Genomic DNA, 23108 nt, shown 5'->3' on the forward strand with positions numbered 1-23108 from the left:
ACATACGGAGAGAGCTCTTAAAACTCAAGGTAAGGAAACAAACCATTCAAATGCAAATTAAAAAGAGATACTACTACACATCTGTTAGAATGGCTCAAACCAAAAACTGATGACACCAAATACTGGTGAGGATGTGAATCAACAGAATTCTTACTCACTGCTGGTGGGAACAACACAAATGCCACAGCCACTGTGGAAGACAGCTTGGGAGTTTCTGACAAATCGAACACAGCCTCAACATGCGCTCCAGCAACTGTGCTTCTAGGGATTTTTAACCCATTGAACTGAAAACATGTCCTCAGAAAAGCCTGCACACAGACGTCTATAGTAGCTTAAACTGGAAGTGACAAAGGTAACCCTTAATAGGTGCATACATACAAAAAAGCAACACGTTATCAAGCCATGAGAAGACATGGAAGAACCTTAAACGCATGCTGCCAAGCCGAAGAAGCCATGTGAAAGGCTAATACTGTGTGATTCCAATTATATGACATTTTGGGACCAGCATCACCAGAGCCAGTAAGAAGACCAGGGTTTGCTAGCGGTTCGGGGGACGGGGTGCACAGGGAAAGCACACAACCTGCCAGGGCAGTGGAGCTATTCTGTGACGCTGTCATTCACAGCGGCCCCACAGCAGGTGTTCACCCAAACCCACAGAGCCGCACACACAGCGCAGACCACTGCGCAGGAGGCCCGGAGCAGGCCGAGCGCCAGCAGCACGGACTGGTGACGTTTAACAGGAGAACAAGTACCCGCAAAACACAAATATACTGAGGAGCCATCTTTTGTTGCTGCTTTAAGGAACCTATTTGCAAGGCTGACTTGTTTTCAAAATACTGCAGTTTTAGTGGAAAAAGCTGTCCCGACATCAGGGAACCCCTGTGACTGTCACCGGCTCTGCTACCAGACACAAGCCGTTCCTCCTCCCCATTTCCTCAGTCTTCACCAGTTTGTCACTTAGGTTATTTAAACATGAAATGGAAAGAGTTTTCTAAAAACAAGTCACAAATCTACGAAGCAAATTCTGAACACCACCTCTCTAGTGTTCAGTAACATGAAGACAGCCTACGTTTTCACCCCAGCAGACCCCGCTCGGCTGTCGTCTCCTGTCACTTCTGCCTGGGGACAGGCGGATGGCAGACTGAGGGTGAGGAGAGAGCAGGGCAAGCCAGCCAGTGCTGGATCCAGCACCTCCCCGCTTCCGTGAGGCGCGCCAGCACTACGAAGTGACGTCTAGGAACGCGTTCCCGCCTCCCCCAGCTAACAGCAGTCAGAACAACAACCAACAGAAGGCATGCGTGCTCCGCACGGAACACTTCCTTCGTTTCCAACTCTCGTTAAACTCGGCTTCTCAGCAGGCTCTCACTGTAAGCCCAAGTGAGTTTCGCTTTGTTACTTTTAGACTTTAATAAAAAATAAAATAAAGTCCAAACAAATACTGCAACATACAATCTTTCTTGTTGTGTGTGTGTTTCTGCAGTTAAGAATCTGAACTTGCTTTTTTGGTCTAAGTTTTAAAATCTACAGATCACTATTTTTTTTAACCATATGCAAGTGATAGCATACTCAGTACTAGTGTCCTGCAAAGGATTATTAGAAAAGAAAAAGTAAGTGTGGCAAAATGCTGATAATTAATTAACTCTAAGGTTACGGTATTGTTCTCTTTACTGCTATGTGTCTGAAATTTCTCAAAATTAAAAAGAGAATTAATCAGCAGTGCTTCCCTTTTATCTTTTTAAACTTTTACAGCAACCAAGGCCAACTCATTCCCAGCTCACTCCTGGAGCTACCTTCCCTGCAGCTCCACGTTACACACTCCTGTGTGGTAATTAACATAATCTCCAGGTGCAGAAACTTTACATAGTACAGGAAAAAACCAAACACGGGGTCCAAATGATGCTACTTACTGAGCATGTCTCCTCAAGGGCCCCTTACTCTCCCTCGTTCCTGGTCCATCTGAAATGAAGCCCTACCGTCCCCTACAAACAGCCGTGTGAGGACGAGACCAAGGACAGGATGAGGACGTAAGACAGACAAGCGTGAGCGTGAACAGACAGCTGCGCTCCGCACCCGGTGCTCGGCCTACCTTCACGTCATTGTTCCCCACGGCAATGCCTATCTCCGCCAGGTCCTTCAGCAAAGACGCCATCATCTCGGCCGCCCGCTTCTTCTGGTGGTTGGTCATTTCCTTAAGCTTCTGAAGCTCGGCATCGATACTTGCTAAAGTTGCCTAACAGAACCAAAAACAGAAGGTACAGTTAAATCCAGTGAGTGAGAGATCAATTCACATACTGACAGCTATTTCGAGGTTTCACCTAGTGCTCACAAAGCCATTTACTTCCCGCTTTCATTTTCTTGAATTCTCTCCTGAGCTCTGGAACAGCTCCCAGCTCAAACTTTAAAAATGTTTTAGACCCAGGAGACTGTAATCATACTGTACCCCATTAAGAGCAGACAGTTTCTATTATTTCACTAATTTTTGAGATTGGGTAATGCTTTCTACCTAGAAATGGAACCTTCAAATTAACCAGATTTGATTTTCACTTATTGCCCTAGTATGGTACGTATTTAGAACCCGAGTCTGAGAAAACAAATGTTAGAATGGAGCTGAGTTTTCCAGACGGCTGGTAGGTTTTCTATCTGCTTCGTATATACTGCTTAGTCTCTGGTAAGAACCCACCTGGTAATGTCTGCTACTTTTGTGCTATGACACAAGCCGTTATCTAGGAGACAGTGATGAAGTATCAGTACTCTGAGTTTAATCACTACAATTATAAATTTAAAATAATAGCTGGTTTACCAGCAATAAAGTCACCACAATTTTGAAAATCCAAATGAATCTGGCCACTTTCAGACTATCCATTATATCACAGACCAGATACTTCATTTGCAATGTAATTTATTGACTTTTAGTCAGTATCTTTTAGTAACAATGGCGTTGTTTCAACTCCTCATTTTTTCTGGTCATTTCCTTAAGTGTCTGAATATCAGCAGAGTGTGTGCTCACCCAGTTTGATCCACAATATAATAGCAGGTCTGCATTACCAGACATTTTCTCTAACAACTGAATGGCAATACTGCAAGCATCACAACGGGGACACAAACACAACTGTCTTAAAGACTGACACCAGTGACCGAGGACCAACCTGCAGTTTACAGAGCTGCAAGAAACTCCTATTGTTCTTTCAAACAGTAATTAGGTTTGCTACTAATGCAACTCAGCAAGAGTTACAAAGATGCCTTGGTACTGAACCATAACTTCCAGCTAACTGTAACTCTAGGGATTAAAAAGGGAAAAGGAACCTCTCCAGGGGCAGGAAGCCCTTTAAAAATGCTGTTTCACAGTTCTGACTGCTTTCCTTTAGACAACTCAACACGGATGGGGAAATAAGGACTGAGCACTGATCCTGTGTCCAACTCCAAATGTGATTTCTAAACAAGCAGCTGGCATGAATGACAACAAAATTTTAATGAAAAAAAAAAAAAAGCTCATCCCCAGTGATGCTCAAAGCAGTGCAGCAGCTGTCACCACGATGCACTGCTCCTGCCATCCCTGTCGGGACGCCTGCCATCCCTGCCTCGGAGCAGTGATGGCAACATCCTTGTCCACCGGGGTTCACGGGGCAGACCCCCATTGCACTCTCCCAGGCAGGCGCTGTTCCAGGTGATGGGAATGTAACAGTGAACAAAACGCAGGTTACATATTCTCTGACTTTTATTTTTATGTGCACATTTCTTCATTGGTAGTTTGAATAATCAACTAATAACTTTACTGAGCAACTAGTAGCCAACTTTTACTTTTTTTTTCCCTTAACAGTAGAATAATACTTGGAATAGCCAACATGTTTTAATTACATGTTAGTAATAAACCTTTAACAGACCTTTAGAAACTGAAAAAAAAATAGACCTTTTCCTCCACCTCTAAGGCTTCACAGGTGGGAGGAAATAAGAGTTGAGATTTGAGTTCCTTAAGAATTAATGTCCCGGTTGAGCTTTTATAGAGATAAGTTACTTAGGTAATTTTTCAGTAAGAACACCTGTACTAAAGTATTCAGAAAAGAGAATGACATCCTACCGATTTCTGATTCAGTTCATCACTAAGTAACTCATATTCCTTAGTTTTGTCTTCAACTTCCTGAGACTTCTGATCATAGTTGACAGCAAGTTCCTCCAAGGCTTGTAGAACTTCCTTTACTTCTTCTTTAGAGGCATCATTTTCTGCCTGAAGGCGATTCAGCTCAGCTTGCATATTATCTTGATCTCTTCTGGTAGATGCCAGAAGCTATATGAAAAAGTAGAAGTAACTACTTTCAAAGAGACTATAGGTTTTTAAAAAGCATATTAAGTAAAAAATCTATTTGCTTCACCACTGGGAGCCAGGGCTGCTGTCTGAGGGCAGAACAATATAAACGAAGAATTATGCAAATGTTACCAGTGCCCCTTGAGAAACAATTAGAGAGTTGAAATAAGTACACAGATGATCCGACCAGGACTAATCTGACTGAGGGTGGCTATCTCTTACTGAGACTGCAGCCTTTCCCCTGAGCTTCCTCTGATTCTCTAAATTCATCTGGGATTCCTCTGAACCCCCAGAACAAACCTTAAACAAAGGACCATTTTTCAACGATCCTCCATTCTGCCAAGTGAGATAAAATGAGGGTCCAAAGTGAAAGATAATAATACAAAAGCAAAGATAACAGAAATGATCAATCGGTTAGATGAGGGCAGACATGGAGAAGGAGCAGCAAATGATCTTACTCATTGACATTCTCATTTCCACAGCAAAAGCCACACCCCAAATTATAAGCCACTAAAAGACAAAGTCAGTGCAACTCACAAATCAGCGTTTTCTTAATAATCACTTTAGACATGTATCTGTGTGTGTGTGTTATACCCCTTCCCTCATTCCCAAGTGGAAACACTTTTCTTAAGGGGAGGGGAAATCTAAGGTTACTACTCCAGCTCAGTGAAGAAGGTCTTTCCCAAGGATTAATAAATGTTTTGGGGAGAATAAGACAAAACAGCACTGTACAAGGAACACGGAAGACAGAGTTAAAAAGCTCAGTAGATGTATATCAAAGAATAAATACTAAAAAGTTATCCTGCAGTTAGATAGAACTCAAATTTAAAAAAACCAACAAAATGCTTAAGAGGAAGCCAGTCCCCGCTTCAGTCTGTATGATGCACTGCTCTCTCAGGACGGCCACAGTGAAGCGTGGGCATTTCTAAAAAATGTTACATGTACTCGAGTGTATTCTGAGCTCTGCAGATTCCTTCATCTTATGTTTAAGTGATAATGACAAACCATAAAGCTCTTCTGGAAGCAATATGAAAAGTATTCAGTTTACCTCTTCTTGATCCAACATTTGTGTCTTCAGTTTCTCTACCAATTGGCTTTGCTGATTAATTTCTTCATCCTAGAATTTTTAGTAACACATTGGTAAGTAGCTCACAACCTGGTTCTAAATGTTTCCTAACACAAATTAAAGATTACTGTCCCCGCCCCTCAAATATTTCAAAGTCATTTTCTCCAAATTCAACATGGCTTATTTTAATCCCTTAAGAAAATGTTAGAACAGATGGAATTTCTTTCACTTACCAACAATTGTAACATACTTACCATGCAACAAGAAAAAAGGCTTATGTTTTTGAAAGCTATTCACTAAATACTTCCAATGCTAAAAAATAATAAACATGTTTAAAGCTATCATTGAAAATAATGGCCATGTAGCCACATCAAACCTACCATCTCTGTTTAAAATACATTAAAAACACTACCTAGTAACAAAAACAAAAACAAAACCAGGACCATTTTCTTCCAGTCTCTTTACTGTTGTTTTTTCCTGTCCTCTCTATGTGGTTCATAGTTTGTTATTTTCACACACTGACGCAGTCAGCCGATTCCGTTCCCGCTGCCAAATCTCGTGTCACTTCTTATGATAAGAACCCTCAGGCCCCTGATTCTATGAGGTCATTTCATTAAAGCTCTTCAATGACCCAATGCCGAATTTCCTTTTGAAAGTTCTTTTAGCTTAAAGGCGAAAAACATATGCCTCGTACAGTTTCTGCACAGAAGTAGAAATTTTGATTTTATATTTTCTGTTAATACAGTATCTTCAGAAGATTAAAAGAAATCTAGGAAGATGTATACAGGTCAGGAGAATTCATAATATTGAAATTAAAAGACAAAATACCTACACCTAAAGCAAAACAGAACATGAGCCTACCTTGTCATCCAGTTGTTTGTACAATTTAGCAATTTCTTCTTCACACTTTCTTCTTTCAGCATCAGTGAAGTTTCCAGTGACTCCAATCGTGGCTGCTGGTTTATCGTTGGTAATAGTGACATCCTTGTCCACTGCAAAAGCTTCCAGGTTGGCTTTCTCTTTGTCAAACTGCTCATCAACAGGAACTGTCTCTCCTAAAATAAGACAACAGGATGGTCAACACAAACCCACCTGCCTAAAACCAGCTTCAATTTTACTCCATTGCAGCAGCTTTTACCAACTTCACCTGCTTGGTGCCTGAGAAACAAAAAGCTGGGATTACCTTTGACTCTCCCCATCTTCTAAAGCCAGTCACTGAATCTTATTTTAATTGCTTTCACTCTAATCCAAGCATCTTGCTATCTTGAGACTTGTATAGCAACCTAGGTGGCCCTGCACATCTATTTATAATTTCAGGTAAACCCAGAATTTAACATGGAAGATTTTACTCATTTTTATTTGATGATTCCTATTGTCTTTTAAAAAGTGAAAATGGATACACTTTGTTATTTTCATTTATATTAGAGTCTCAAGTTTACAAAAAAGCTCTAAATCTGTACCATCAAACTCAAAATAACCAATTCACAAGTTATTACCATTACGCCATCGGTTGAGTTCATTTTCAAGCCACTGAATGGTGTTTCGCAGGGTCTTATTTTTTTCTTTTTCTCTTTCATACTTCTTTTTCCACTGTTCTGCAGTTAACTCAACATTGACACAAACGGTGTTCTTAATTGTTTTAGCCCTAAGAGAAGTAGTTGGGGGAAAAAAGAATGTGACTAAAATTAATGACTTTCAAGAGGTACCTGCATCTCTGTAATACATGTATACACGGCTGAGTAACTTAACGTAACTATTCTTGTCTAGTTACGTCCTTGACTAAATACTGAGAGCTGCAGTCCAGTGCTTATTCACAACGCCAAGTAAATCAGTGTGTAGCTTAAAATAAAAAAAATCAACCTGATGAGGATAAAAACAAGGGCCCACATTTCCCCAATTCATTTCTAAGGCTGAGTGAAGAAAAGCAATCATCACTGACAAAGACCACGTCGCCATTACTGACCTTCCCAGCCCCACCATCTCATATACAGTTCCCTCTTTATCTGAGCAGGTCACGTGTGTCAACAGGCTTAATACAGGATTATACCTGTAAGGCTTTACCTGACTCAAATGTTTATTTTCTTTAATGCTGAATTAAAGCTTCTCACATTAGTCTGACTAAAGTTAACGTTTGACTTTAATGTGCACCAAAACTTAAAACCCAAACAGCCTAAGATATGGACTTTGCTTGAATTATCTGCCTCTCAATTAAAAAGCTGTGTCCAGTACACTAATAATATGCACTTGTGTGAACACCTGAAACTCTCCCAGCTTCAATAAACAAAGGCCTAGCCACATTAGCTACATTTCTCAACGACAAACCTCTGACCAAACAGGAGTGTGGATTTTGTTTCAGACTCATTGTATGATGACGGGGAGCAGCAAATGACGATAGTGGTTCGACAGTTCCCTCCTAGGGAGTCTTGAAGGATTCTTGTCATTTTACTGTCTCGATATGGAACATACGTCTGCGTACAGACACAAGCAAAAACATGAAGGAGACCAATGGGTTTCTACATAATAGATTTTGTTGCAGAAATATGCTACTTTAAAATAAACTACAAAGTAATATCAGTTATTTTAAATGATGGGAACTAAGATACACATGCTAACACTATAAAATAAATTCCTAAAAGACAACTTGTTCACAGAGTGGTTCAGTGAAGCCCTCACTCACACATCCATGCATATGTGTATATCTATTTGTAATTCACCAGCAGATAACAACAGGGAAACAAAAACAAGTGTACTCACACTACCCTCCGCCAAAGCAGAGATGACATTTCCAAGAGCAGAAAGTGACTTGTTGATGTTCTTAGCTTCATCCAGCACAGCACCTTCAGCTCCAGTTTTACTAACCTATACGTAAGATTTCAAAAGAATGAAACAAGATTATGAGTTTAAGATGATTTTTCTTTGAATTTTCTTAAAAGTTATAATCAGCAATAGAGAAAATGGAAAGCATCATGGGTTTATTTGCTAAGCATTTACTCTAAGCTATCATTATTTCTCAAGTCTGACTCTTTTGAGAACTTGGTCAAGTAACCAGCTGCATGACAAAAACAAGATTAAGGAGGTATCAAATTCATTTGTAGGTGTGCTCTTGAAATTAACCAATTTACACATACATTTGTACTTTACTTTTGTTAACCCCCCTGCTGCATCAGAAAAGAGAAACTTGAAACGGCTTCTCAGTATCCACAAAGTCAGACTGGCTTTGAAGAATGTGTGTAAGACTTTTGCATAAAAGGGAACAGGTATGTCATTCTCATCAGAAGAAACAAATCAGCAGAATAGCAAAAATGGTCACAGAGATCAACATGAAAACATTTGAACTTATTCCGATTTGGATATAAACTAGAATCAGACTGCAAAGGACTATAATAAACAATCATTCAAAAGTAAGAAAGAAGCACAGCCAAATCAGAGAGGACTAATGGACCATCTTCACAGGGAGCCCAATGCCAGAATGGATAAAACAGATACCAAAAAATTAGGGAAAGGATACCTAGTAAAATTCTTAATGACGTATGTTGAACACATTCTCAATAAAAGCTTACACTTTAAGTCAAGGACAACACGTGTTGGCTGAACTGGGCTATGGCCCGAATGACAGTAAAAATTACTATTTGGAAGGAGTCATTCAGTTTATGTAACAATAAAGCAATGGCACAAATGCTTGTTAATTCTCAAAAATATTACCAAATCCAATTCTATAAACATTTTCAAGATGTAACAATGAATAACGCATATTAGAGCTAAAGTTTAATAAAAATGCTTAGATATCCATCAGAATATAAAGATTTTTACCTTTTCACTACCAGCTAAATCAACCAGATAAAGTTTTCCACTCAGCTTTTGTTCTGTTTGCGTGTTCTCTTGTTTTACATTAATAAGAAATATACTGTGACTCCTAGAGCTATGTTCATTCATATCTGCAATGAAACCACAGAAACAACTATAAACAAACACAGCTTTCCCTTACTAGCAATTTCTAAAGCATTATTTTACCTAAGAAAAATCTTACAATTTTAATCAACTTGATAAAGATATTTTAAGGCAGTCTGTACCTTAACTAGTGTTAATAAACATGCTGCTTACTTGTAACTGCTACATGTCTGTTGGATTTTCCTTCATCTATGGTATCCATAACTTCATCTGGACTACATACAAAACGCTCTGTGCACCCCTGTGAAGTGAAGTTTTAGAGTATGTCAATATCCTTCAAAACTGTTACTGCAGGGCTTTCCTGCACATTCTGTATCACAAGTACCTTTACGTAGGGAACTCGGTTTTTATCTTCATGAACTGAAAGATTGGTCTTCGAAACTGAAAAAGAAAAATAAATACTATTAACAACATTTTCCTAAACTCTAACTCTAGCTGTGAAACAGTTAATTATCACTATTAAAGCAAGACCCTGCAGAAATAGATGTATACAGAAACCAATGCAGCAATATAGAACTTTCAGGTCCAGGCCCCCCTCTGCCACCTCCATTCTGGAAATAAGAACATTAAGTCGCAGTGGTTCAGTAGTTTCCTCAAGGATGATGTGTCAACTGACAGCTGATGGAAGACCAGAGCTCAGGACCTAGGCTCCCTAACTCCAGCCCAGTGCTCGAATTACTTCTTACAAAGCACCCATAAATATATCCTTTAAAGAGATTATTCCATGTGTCAAAAGGCATTCAATTAAAGCTTTGTAAGAAGCATTTAAAAATGTTTCCTATCATTTAAGTCAATTTCGCATAGGTTACTGAGAAATGGCCTCACATTTACTACTAAAGAAGGTAACATGTGGCTTTCAAAAATGATCAAACAGCAAGAATTTAACTCACCATCTAGTAGGTCCCTTATCTTATCCAAATAAATTTCAAAATATGAAACCTAAAGGGCAGAGGAAATAAAAGGAAAAAGACCAACCATTTAACATTATAAAGTAGTTTATTCACTTATTCACTGAATATTTATTGGGGTCCTAGTGCCAAGCATCGACTAGACTACGGGGACAACTCAATCACGGCTTTCACTCTATTGGGAGGCCCTAAATGCGCTAAAATCCTCATGCAACTAAAATGCACTTTCCATTACGTATCTTCATCCAAAACGAATCATCTAAAACCTTTGAGCTCTGCAGCAAAACAAACTGTTTTATTTTACGGAGAAGGAGGCCAAAGAGGTTAGCCTACTTGTTTACTAACAGCAAATGAAGGACTTCGGTTTACTAATTCTAATGTTCTTTCAACTATACCTGTCCATTAAAACATTAAAAAATACCTTTTAAAAGAAAAAGTTTATTATTTTTTGGAACAGAATTATTCTAGGCATAAAATAAATTACAGTCTTTCCCCAGTGATTTTACCTTAATATGAAATTCCAAATTTTCATCCATGGAGTAAATATAATTAAAAATATCTTGCACTATTCTTGGAATAATTCCCATGCCTTCTGGATCATGAAGTTTACCCTAAAGAGAAAACAAAATTAGGCTAAACTATAAAGCACAAATTAAAAACTTTTAATCCACAATTTACAGTCAACAGAGGACAGGAATTCTAATTGTTGCCATTTTTGATTAAAAAAAAAAGTGGCTTGACAAACACCCAAAAAAACCGAATTCAACCAGGATATATTCTGGTAAGTTACATATAAAGACTATACGCCAACCACGGGGGTTACCAACTGACCTTGGCCTTTAATTTTATCATTAGATTCAGATTATGCACATTTATAAATGAACATACTCTAGGGAAAGTTTTTAGTTAAGTTTCTTGTCCTATAAATCGGCACGGCAGCTTCTACTTAAAGTCAAATTCATCCAAGTGCTAGGAACGTCCTTGCTCTGTGACTGTAACTTTATGAAAATGAGTAACATGAATGAGACTAAAACAAGCAGCCATTTACTTTATACAGAATGCTCAGACAGATGATAAAAGCAGATACTCTGCAGCAGCGGCAGAAGATTACAGGCTGTTTCCTAGAAGCAAAGCTTGAGCAGGCCCACATTTATTATTAATAGCAGCTCTGCTCATTCTGGAGATCTTCCTATCAAAGAGTGGCAAATATTTGGCCAGGGGCCGGGGTACGGGATGGACACACAGACACAACCAAGGAGCTGAGGAAAAATTAAGTGCTCTGAAGAGAAATGAAAACACATAAACATTAAAAATTCCAAAATTTACCATACAGAGAACTCTGATTTAATCCTAAAATCTTCCTAATTTTGTGGTTACACTGATAAAACAAAGCTAGGTATGACTTTCAATATACAACACTTCACTGTTTAAACTCAGGAACTGATCATTTGCCAACAATGTTACTTGTATACAATTCGTATGAGACAAAGCAATAAACAGTAAGTAAAGCTAGTTAAGCGGGTCAAACACTGTCAGGAATAACGGATGAATGCCCCTTGTGCGCTGCGAGCCATATCCAAGCACAGATCATCAAATGTTACCTCCATCGTATGCGTCTTCCCAGAGGAGGTCTGTCCATACGCAAATATGGTTCCGTTGTATCCCTCAAGTACATCTATGAGGAAATAAAGAGATTTTATACATCAGGGGATTCTTTTTCCTTAAGCAGAATGTTCAAAAACACTACAATAATTCACACGTACATCAACCTTGTGCCTCACCCGTGCACCATCAAATCCCCACATTAACATGTTTGTGGAAAGAATGGTGAGGAAGATTCAGATTCCCTTTACACTAATATGAAAGATTCCATCTAAGTCAAAGTTGAGCACATGAAAAATTTATAAAGGCATTAAAGGAAGTAAGAATACATTAACAGTAATTTCCTGTGATGCTCCCTCTAAGCAATTCCTTCCCCTCCAGCCCAGATTACTTTCTATTGTAAGAAACACATTTTAAATTCCACTGCTTGTAATCATTTCTCAAGTCGGCGTACATCTCCACTGTCATTACACCTGTACTCCAAAGCTTCAGGGGACCCAAAAGAGACAAATGATCTGCCAGTTTACCTATAGGTATCAATCAGCTTTTAGAAGTAGGGCTGACTGGTGGTCAACTGCTGGTTAAGCCTCACAAACCCATACAGACACCATCCCTCCTTACACAGCAAGTCCAGTCCTACCTCAGAATCAATTATCAGAACGTTCCTGTAATTAAAAAACAAAACAAACCAGTTTTTCTAGTCCTTTGCATACCCCAAGATCTAAAGTAACTTCCTTTAGGCTCAAGGGGGCTAAATACAAGTGAACAAGGTGACCTTTTGATTTCCAGTTTTCAAGGATTCAGTTTGTTCTGTTTTTTGGGGGTTTTTTTTTGGTTCTGTTTTTTTTTTTTTTTTTTTTGGTGAAAAGGTACTATAAAATTACATTCTAGTCTAGAGGAAGCCAAAGTAAAAAGAGAAGACTGCTGGAAATAGATGGTAACAGTGGAAAGTAAACTTGTAACAAGCAAGACAATTCTTTTTTCTTTTAATTGATTATTTTAAGAAAGAAAGAAAAAAGATCCCAACATTGGGCACAACTAACTAGATAACAGATCTGCTACAGAAACATATACTAATAGGAAAGAGAAACTTCCCTGGGAAGATTTTAAGAGATCTAAAAATTTGAAACTTTCATTCTAAATCTTTTCAGTTTTATGACAGGAAGCAAAATAATTTCAAGAATCACATTTAAAACAGAATTGCAATAATCTGTCAGTAATTCTGAAGAAGAAATTATATGGAGAAAAAAAGCACCACCCTCTCCAGTTCACTTTCTTTATACATAATTGTTCTCGGTATGTCTGTGTAATATACCCTGCTTAAGATCTTTTAATCAACCACACAAAACCGAAGGATGAATTCCAAATTTTTGTTAGATCTATACATAAAATGTTCATTCATGATATGATCTGGTTACCTAGCAACTACCACAATAAGCACTTAATAAATACCGGTAGGTGAATGATTAAGCGACTTTCCCGAGATCGTACTGACGCACAATCTACATGACATCACATTGTGTGTGTGTTAGGTGAAGCCCTGTCACGTGACGGCTCACAGGATAATAAATGTATGCAGCACATTTGTATCTGGGACTTCAAGCAGAACTTTAAAAACTGTATACGATCAGAGGTTATGGAATATTCAACACTCCAGTATTTACTCAGCACTAGGACCCAGGCTCTCGGTTCTGGGTGCAGGGGAGGTAACAATGATTAGGTGATTTCTAGAGGTGCCATGTTGTCATGAAAGGAAGACCACTTTCGTCAATTAGGAAAATAATCCCTTATGTACCTTCAAAACCATTCCTGACTCCTGCTTCCCATGGTGACTTTATTATAAGAAAGTCTAAGCCTACAGAAAAACTGAATGAATCTTACAGTGAACACCCCATAACCACTACTCAGGTTCTATCATTAACATTTCATCATTGGGAGCTTGAGATTTGCAGATACTGGCTGGTACACACAAAACAGATAAACAAGTTTATACCGTACAGCGCAGGGAACTGTATTCGGTAACTTGTAGCCCCTCACAGTGAAAGAGCATGAGAGTGAACACACGTGTATTCACGTACGACTGAAGCACTGCGCTGCGCACCAGAAACTGACACAACATTGTAAACTGCCTATATTTCAATTAAACGAATTCCATCATTTTACTATTTGCCTTAATCATGTGTCTATCCATCCCTCTTATTTAATGCATTTCAAGGTAAACTGCAGACCTCAACACGCTTCCACCTAAACACTTCACCATGCCTACACCATGAGCCACAATTCAATATTCTGCAGTTTTAGTCTTCAGAGGTAAAACTTATGTAGAATGAAATGCACATACCTTAAAAGTACAGATCTTAAAAACACACACACACACACACACACACACACAAAAATACTCCTCATCTTTTTTAAAATCCTAGAGAGCACGCATCTGTAATCAGATGAAACCGGGCACTTCTGGACCTGGCTCTTGTTTGCCTTCTTCCCAGCTCCATCTCCCACCATCCTTCCCCTCACACTGCTGGCTTTGCTGGTAAAAATGGTTGAATCTGACAATCTCATATGGTTCAAGTTCAGTCACCTGTAATGTATGTTCTCCCCACACACGCAATACTTTCCCACATGGACGCCTCAGCCCATGCGTACCCGTCTGGGTGCCCCTCACTCTCCTTCCTACTCTCGTGCATCCTTTAACTTAGGCTTCACTTCTTCCTCCAGCCCAGTTTCACAACCCACCCCCAAACGAATCAAGGTGAGAGTCTTACAGCCCCTGCATTCAGCCATGATACTTACCACCGTGTATTGCAGACACCAATTTACTTGGCTGCCTTCCTCACCAGCCTGTAAAATCCCAGCGTGGTGCCAGGCACTTAGTAGGGTCTCAAATGCTTGGTGAATGACTATTACTCTAACGCACAGCATCTTTCTAAAGTGTCCCCCTCCTTTTACAACATACTTTTGGTGTTCTTGTGAGAAACAGAGGTGGAACTACGGCCATCTTACTTCTTTCATACTTTGTAAACAAGGAAACATACTGAGCAAGTGAGACAGTGGCTTATCACCTTCTACAAGTCCCTTCATCTCTGAACTTCAGCTTCCTCATCAGGAAAATGCCTGCTTAGGGGAAGGCTGTGAGAATGAGAAGTCATCATATAAAATTATTACTGTTAACATTTGAGAATGTGCAATGTGCCAGGCTCTGATAATTTATCATGTATCAATGTATCTAATCCTCACAAGACCCTACGCAAGGTACTATTTTAGTCCCATTCTACAGGTGAGGACACTGAGGCACAAAAAGGTTAAATAAATTGCCTATAGCTCCACACCTAGGAAGACAGAGTCGGGATGCAAACCAGGACAGTCTTGGCTCCGAAGACAAGCTCTTAACCTCAACACAGTATGGCAGGCTACCTCTGGAAAAACTAAGGTGGATACAGTGACAGACAGTCCCAGGCAGGAAGCTATGGTGAAACTGGGGACCCTATGGAGGCCTGGTATGACACCTGGCATCCAGCAAACACTGAATAAATGACACCTACTTTATATCAGGGAAACCAACTTACAGACACCGCTCAGGTTCAGAATTCAAAACAGAATACAGGTGGATAAAACATGTTCAAAAGAAAAAAAAATCTATCTAATCAGTCTATGAAAAGGAAGTCTTAGCCCTGTATATAAGTTCTGTACTTGTATGGGAATCTAAAACAAAGCGGCCTCAGCGCCTGGCAGGCCCCGGGCACACGAGCTGCTCTCAGCTCATCCCTGGCAGCTCACTCATCAAACCCACATCTCAGAAGAAATACCAGCTCACCCACCATCTTGCCGATCCTTGCCCACCAGTTTGTAACCACATCCTATTTGCTCTGTGTGCGAACGAGGGGCCCAAGTCCAACCTGCCACGTAGTTTTAATTGCTTTTCTGTCCTCACACATCGCCTAGCCCCCACCCCATCACTCTCCTTAAATCTATGTCTTTATGGGTAACCCCGCCACACTCACATCCTGCCCGGGGCAAGTCCCGCTGGGTACTATACCCAGGCCCCTCCAAAGCGGCAGAGCATTTGGGTGAAGGTAAGAGGAGAAAGTCAGCCAGATACTTTTTTACGAATGACAAAGCTGGCACAGAACCTGCAGACAGACAGACGGACACCTTCTACTGTAACAGCACCCGAAGTCTAATTTTGCAGAGTGAAAATTAGGCTGAGAGCTATCCCAAGTACGATTATGGTTGATCAAACTAAGAAAATCATTTCCTTTCTTAGAAAACAGAGGCCACAAGCAGCAGTTGACACCTGTTACATACTTAGGTCATACCAGGTCCTGGGTAAAGCACCTTTTCATGAATCATCTTTTAAAATACTCACAGTACCCTGATTTTGCAGAAGAGGAAATGGAGACTAGAAAGGTCAGGTGACTGTAAAAGTCACAAAGCCAGAAAGTGGAAGACCCGAGACCTCAATCTAGGTCCGTCTGATCCCAGAGCCTGGGCTTACGTGCTGCACAGAAGGGAGCCGCGCCTCAGAACCAGCTCCAAACAGTAAAACAGGAATCTGCTGGTGAAGTAAAAGGGACCAAACTGCTGAGAAAAGGAGGGAAATTTCACAACAAGAATGATGTCATCTTAGAAATGATGTCACCTGAAACAGAACAAAAGGCAGTAGAAACAAGCACCCTGGACTTCAGGACAACAGATTTCAGAGTTCTGAGGAAGGAAGGTGTGAGGTGGTTGCTGAGAAACCATCTGAGGACGTACAAACAAGGCAAAAAAACCACTGGAACAACATGAGAAAAGAAAAAGCCTGGGAGCAGCAAGTCTTACAAAAACAAAACAAAACAAAACAAAACAAAACAAAACAAAAACAAATAAACAAAAACTAAGGCCCTAAAGAGAGCTTTAAAAATATTCAGAAAAAGAATCATGAGTAAGACCTGCACTGCCTAGAAAAGACCAAAAAATGTTAACTAATGATGTATTACCATCTACACCATTCTCCTCAAAATGGAACAACAGGAAAAACACCGATGGGCCGACTTCGGGGTTGAGGTGGGCCGGACGGCCAAAGAACGTTTCTAAATGAGCCCAAGTTCCTAGTTGTGAGAGGATTACATCCCACGGATAAAAATTTCACAGAAGCCACAGAGAATGGAGGTAACAAAAGATGACTAACTTGTAAATGTTATACTCGTTTTCAAAAAGTGAAAAATGACGGATTCTGGGAACCTCAGACAAATATACCAATTCACTAAGGAAAGCTAACCCCATTGCCTGCTTGGATCACTCAACTGGTACTTTGGGGAATACGAGAGTCATGCACCATGATTTCACAAAAGGATTCAAGTTTTTCATCATTTTCTTGTGCATATGTTGACAAGCTAAGAAGTATAGACGACTGGACAGTAAGAGACTCTGATGTCAGCTGAATACTCAGTGTGATTTAATAATCACCAACAACCTTATTCAATGTCCTTAAATAAAAACCTTAAAAAGACACTTAAATATCCTTGACACCATAATAGACTTATCAAAACATGCTGATAGCCAACTTAGATCCCTAGTAAGACAACTGTGAAAACAAAACTCAAAATATGAGCACGAGCTAAAAGGAACACAATGGAACCTGCACTTTAAAGGCTTGCACTCAGTAGTCAAGTGTGGACTGGGGTGTAACCCTGGCTGTAGCAGATGTGAAAAGGATTTGTACATTTAAACTGCTCACGAATTCATGAATCAGTAATTTTATATTACTAAAAAAGCTGAAGTAATCTCAGCCTGTAGTGATGACAAAAGCACAATGAATCAAAGAACGTTGTACCATCACGCTCCAGGATGCACAGAGCCACTGGATGGCTCCGTCAGGCTCACAACACAGGACGACACTGCCCGCCTCCCTTTCTCGAGATCATGTACAGAATCACGTGTAATTCTCCCTCCGGTCCGCTCTCGCCAGTTCCATTCCAGTTGTCATGCTGGTCGTTTCAACGTCCAGGCAGTAGATGATCCCACTGCTACATGACACCCTGGCCCCTCAGACCCTCGACCTGATTCTCTCCACAATCTTGTCCTTTACTCCTTCAGATGCCAGCTCCACGGTCACTCTCTAGACCTTCCCATCACTAACTGCACGGCCTGCCTAACATCAAGTACCCACGTCCGTTTATTCCTTCTCGTACCCCAACTCCAATAAGACTCTGACCCCACTGAGACTGTAACATGCCAACCTTGCCAAAGAACATGTACATTTTCCTTCCATCACATGCATGGACCTATTTGTATCCATAAACTCTACTTTTTCTCCTCTTACTGGATGCAGTGCCCATGCTCCTACTCAGCCCTAACCTCTCCACTTGCACACTGAAGCCCAACCCCTCTATCCTGGTGGACACTACAAGACAGATTTTTGCCTCAATCTAAGAAGTACTTTTTAGCAGTTAGAACTGTCAAAAGAAGCGGTATAAATCATCTCACAAAGTAATGTCTATTTTATCGTAAGATCCCTCTGACTTAAGATATTTCTGGAGTAACTGGAAGTAAGTCCAGATAACCACTAACACCCTCTCAGCTCTAGGGTTCTGGGCTTTCAGAAAATATAAACCTGAAAAATACATTAGTATAAGTTACCAGTACTTATAACTGGAACGTACACACTTTTCTCACCCTTGTTAAATTCCTCAGAGGTTTCTCATTTGACTGACAAGCCCAGTCCCTGGGGAAGGAATCACAGCGGAACGGGAGTAGGGCAGGCCGCCGTCTCCTACCAGTTCGCAGAAACTCGTCCGGCCATCTTGTTTCCACCCTCCTGCTGCTGTATTTCTAGCACTGCCACCTGAGAACCTCTGCTGGGCACGTCTAGTATCTGGCACCTTCCAAGTACACGTGTGTGACACTACAATTTTCTTAACACCCTTCGCTAGGTGTCGCACATAAATTAGTTCATGCAATGAGAGCAGCAAGCTTACTAACTGTATTTGACCTTCTCATTATTTAAACAACTTTCACAATTAACTAAAAAGAAAGGGAGAGTAAAATGAAAAAGGACGTTGGAAAGACCACAAACTACTTATCGCTGGGACAACCCAGCAGGTTCAACATGCTTACCTTTAACAATCTTCTTCGCACAGTCATTATACACTTGCTCTTGAGACGTGTTTGACTGGAACACCCGGTCAAATGCATAAGGCTTGGACTGAAAAACAGAGACAAGGGTTTCAACTACACAGTGCAACGTGAACAGACACTTCTAAGCTCCTTCAAAGAAGTCATCATACACTGAACCTTAAAAATAGGATACTTACTATACGCATCACTTCACATATAGAATCTCTGCGGAAAGGACCTTAGGGCCCAAACACAAATCCACGAGAATAAACTCCACAAAACCAAGAATGTGTGTGTTCGTCCTTGGTGTCTTTCCAGGGCAAAGCACAGCAATTAGCACTGCTGTGGTAGGCACTCGCACTGCTGAGTGAATTTTTATTTATTGGGTGTCTTTTCTGGCAGGTATTGAGAGTCTATTTTCAAAACCAATTTCATCTTGCAGATGAGGAACTCGAATCCCCAAAGGTCCAAAAGTTGTTAATGACAAATTTAAAATTCAAAGCCAAATCTCCTGTCTTTTGGTTCAAGGCTCCTTCCACTATTCCCTTCAGCTTTTCAGTCTACTGCAACAGCTTTTCAATCATTTCACCCATTTACCAAGTATTTACGGAGTGCCCATGATGCTGGACACCATGCCAGAATGAGGGCCAAGGCCCACGCACTCCACCTGTCAGTGGAGCGTTAAGTAATAGCAGGCGGACGTCAGACAAGCAACCAAGTGACGAGAACGCCGACTCGGGCACTGTGCTGGGGGAGTGCTGAGAGCCCCCAGCAGGAGAGCCGGGGTAGGGGAGTGGAAGGGTGCCAGAGAAACACTCTGGAGAAGGGCCGGTAAAGAACTGAAGAACAAGAGGTGCCCAGCTCACTGTCACTCTCTTCCGTGTTAGTCAAGAGGGAGGGTGAGTGGGGAGAAGTCATCCAGGAATTGGGAACAGCATGCTTAAACGTCCTAAGGCTGAAAGGAGCTTGCAGCACTCAAGAAATCAAAGGGAGTTAAGTTTGAAATGAAGGAGCGAAGACCAAATGCCAACACAGTGAAATAATATCAGTATTATTTTGAAAGGTTTTGATTTTGCAGGCCCCTAAAAGATCTTGGGGACTCCATTTTAGGGACACATTTACAGAACTGCTGATGTAGCCTGAGAAGGAGCCAGAGGCATGAAATGAAAGAAATCAGAGTACAATGTCCACACAAGTCAAAGAAGAATTTTCAAGGAGGAAGTGATTATGTCACATACAGCTGAGACGTCAAGACGAAACTGAAAAGTACCCAATGACAAAGGTCCGATTGGAAAGAGTTGAAAAGAGAATAGGAGGTAACCAAGTAGAGCAGAAATCTGGCTGGGAGAAAGGTATTTTTTTACGATGGGCAAGACCCAAGCAGGTTTAAGTGCTGGCAGGGACAATCTAGCAATCTAAGAGAAAATGTAGACATCTCAAGATGAGAGAGGGAAGCAGGGGAGGGGGCGTCTCGATATTGAAAGCAAACGTATGCCTGCACTCTAGTCTCTTCCAAAGGAAAGGGAGGAAGCTGGCCCTTAAAATAAAATACAATCATGGCCCCAAAACAACTCAACATTCCAGAATACTCCTAGGTCTTAGTGAAAAAAGACTGTACTTTTCAGAAACTATACCCCACAATTCCCCTCCCAAAGCTTGGAGCAACAGCAACAACGAAGCAAACCCCCCCAAAGGGCTGTGTTCCCGATGCCCCTGCCACCTCCCACTGGACGGGCTGGAAGCTAACCGCCCACCAGCGGAGCCTCCTTGCAACCAGCGGCCCCGTGGCCCAGGTCTAGACACTGTGACATAAGGGATGGTCTGCAGGGAGGTTCAGAGAAGGGTTTATTCTTCTGATTAAAGGACCATCTCAGCTGAAGATGCCCTTTCTCCTTTCTGGAATGAATGTCTGGAACGGGAGCATCCATCTTGCAAATGTGACAAATATGATCATGAAAAGTCAGTAGCTAAGGATGACAGAGGGTGACAGCATCAGCAAGTGGAACTAAAGGCTCATCCCCGGGCTTTCTGGGCAAGAAAAGAACCTCTTATTTGTTTAGACCACTATTAGTTGTTTGTTTTCCCTCTGCAGCTGAAAGCGTTCCTGAAGGACATACTCAGATGACCTCACTTTGGCATCAATTAAAAGTAGGCTGATTATTCTCTGGCTACAACATACAGAAAAGGATCCTCCTGCTAAGATTCTGAGACATTAACATTCAAATCTACAGGTGTGGCTGATAAAAGACAATCTCTTGTTTTACAGATTGTACAAAATGTGTTCATGCTAAGCAATTCTGGAGACAAACACAAGCGTAATCAAAATAAAGGAGATAAACCATGCTAATACTCTTTCTACGCAAGAAGTAATTTTCCCTTTTCATCTACCCGGCAAACATTTACTTAGCATCTACAAGGTATCAGATACTGGGAATGAATAATGTAGTTTTAGAAATGATACTTCATTAGTACAGAGTGTAGGGTTCAAATAATAACAGAGGAGAAGGCTGGGTGGAGTCTAGACCAGTAAGCAAAGCAGATGCACACTGGGATCTAATGCACGTGATCGAGGGATGTCAGCTGAACTGAATGGAGACAGCCCCTAGCGCTACAGGCCTCACCATTAACTCTAACTTTGCTTGCAAGAAATAAGTTAATCAATAAAAAATAGGTAATAGTATGACCACTGCATCCCTCCAAAGTCAGTCAGATAATATTTCATTAAAGTAAACATTTAAAGAATAAAAAGAACAAACACTACTGAAGATCTGCCTTCATTTTTACATCAATTAAAAAAAAGTGCTCATAAACCGTTTAGAAAGAGATACGCCCAAAATAATGTAACAGTGAGGCCTCCTCAAAAGCACATTCTGCAGCTGTTTACCAGAAGCATCGCTTCACAGCAAACATGCAAATACCATTAACCTTATTCAGATAAGAGGATGATCATGCAAACATAAAAATAACTACACTGGGATGGAGTGATTTTTAAGGTATATCACTGTTAAAAAATTAAGTGCTTGGTGTTAAGTTGACAAATTAGTTTTACTTTAATTCTAAGACTAAAAATAATTTTCTTAGGTAAGACAAATGTTTTGAGTAGAGATCTAACTATAAAGTTACTAACTGATCCTGGCTTCCTGGGATGTAAAATCAGACTTGTGAAACAAAACTATTTCTAATGGTCTATAACTAAGACACATCCCTTAACTAATAATCCTTCAAGTAAATTAAACAAAAGAAAACTCACGATCTGGACATCTATGTCTTAAAAACCTGGTTCTCGGCTTTGAAATGTACATTACACAGCCTTTACTCTTATACATCTTCAAAGACACTCCAAGTCACAAGATGTATTCACATCTGACTTACGCTTCAAGGGGACAAAACCAAACAGGAATAAGTGAAATGATTCCTGCTTGAATCTGCATGCATCAGGCTGAACCCATAGCTGGTTACAAAGGACACTCTTCTGGCAGGAATATGTTTTTCTCTGGAATTCTGAATAGTCATTTTCAGATCATACACCACATGGGTGGAGACACTGCCTGAGGCCTAACGTTCCACAGGTGTAAAGGGCTGTGATGGTGGCTCCTCTTTCAGTTTTTATATTTAAGGTAATTAGGATAAAACACCAAACCACTCGCTTGAAAGGGGCAATTGTGTTGTGCTGTTGTAGGTAGGGAACTGGGTCTAATTTCAATCAACTACAACGACCTGTTTTTGGTTCTGGCCGCCGCCGCAGTGTACACCATATAAGGAACGACGATTAGTAAAGATACTTAACGATGCAAATGTGCCTGTTCCACTTTTCTGATGCATAAACAGATACAGGGGTAATGTTTTCAGTTTTTTTCCCTGGTGTTTTCAGCAAGCTCATTTGAACTACATAAGGCATTTCCCTTCTTTCAAAAGGTCTTCCCTTCTTTTGTGGATAACAGGTTTGCTTACCAAAGCAAACATACTATTTGTGTCATTTAAAGATCTTCAAAAAATAAAGCACTTATTTCATTCAATATGTAATATTTACATTTCACCAAGCACTAAATTACAAAAAAAAAAAAAATCTACACAAAGGCCGCAAAACACAGAGAAACATTATAAGATTACAAGATTTGCCTGCCATGGGGTTATATTATACTAAAATCATTCATTAAATGAGTAACAGGAAAAATATCTGGAC

At 40.4% G+C, this 23108-nt stretch overlaps 1 protein-coding gene across 5 annotated transcripts in view; it reads right to left on the bottom strand.

Moving 5' to 3' along the window:
* Positions 1 to 23108, bottom strand: part of KIF5B (kinesin family member 5B) — a 39054-nt gene that overhangs the window by 13047 nt on the left and 2899 nt on the right. For 3 of the 5 annotated variants that reach the window (XM_032474004.1, XM_032474002.1, XM_032474003.1), the window contains exons 2-15: positions 18926 to 19013; positions 11824 to 11897; positions 10729 to 10833; positions 10205 to 10253; positions 9640 to 9695; positions 9468 to 9555; positions 9177 to 9301; positions 8121 to 8225; positions 7689 to 7834; positions 6863 to 7011; positions 6228 to 6421; positions 5349 to 5417; positions 4076 to 4282; positions 2087 to 2230 (exon numbers count right to left, since the gene is read on the bottom strand). In XM_032474004.1, the coding sequence (XP_032329895.1) occupies positions 2087 to 2230; positions 4076 to 4282; positions 5349 to 5417; positions 6228 to 6421; positions 6863 to 7011; positions 7689 to 7834; positions 8121 to 8225; positions 9177 to 9301; positions 9468 to 9555; positions 9640 to 9695; positions 10205 to 10253; positions 10729 to 10833; positions 11824 to 11897; positions 18926 to 19013 (1599 nt within the window). Of the gene's footprint in view, positions 1 to 2086; positions 2231 to 4075; positions 4283 to 5348; positions 5418 to 6227; positions 6422 to 6862; positions 7012 to 7688; positions 7835 to 8120; positions 8226 to 9176; positions 9302 to 9467; positions 9556 to 9639; positions 9696 to 10204; positions 10254 to 10728; positions 10834 to 11823; positions 11898 to 18925; positions 19014 to 23108 lie in introns of those variants that run through there. The other 2 variants (XM_032474005.1, XM_032474006.1) reach the window with 2 other exon arrangements.

Source organism: Camelus ferus, chromosome 35 (assembly GCF_009834535.1).
Source record: "Camelus ferus isolate YT-003-E chromosome 35, BCGSAC_Cfer_1.0, whole genome shotgun sequence".
Classification (NCBI taxonomy): domain Eukaryota; kingdom Metazoa; phylum Chordata; class Mammalia; order Artiodactyla; family Camelidae; genus Camelus; species Camelus ferus.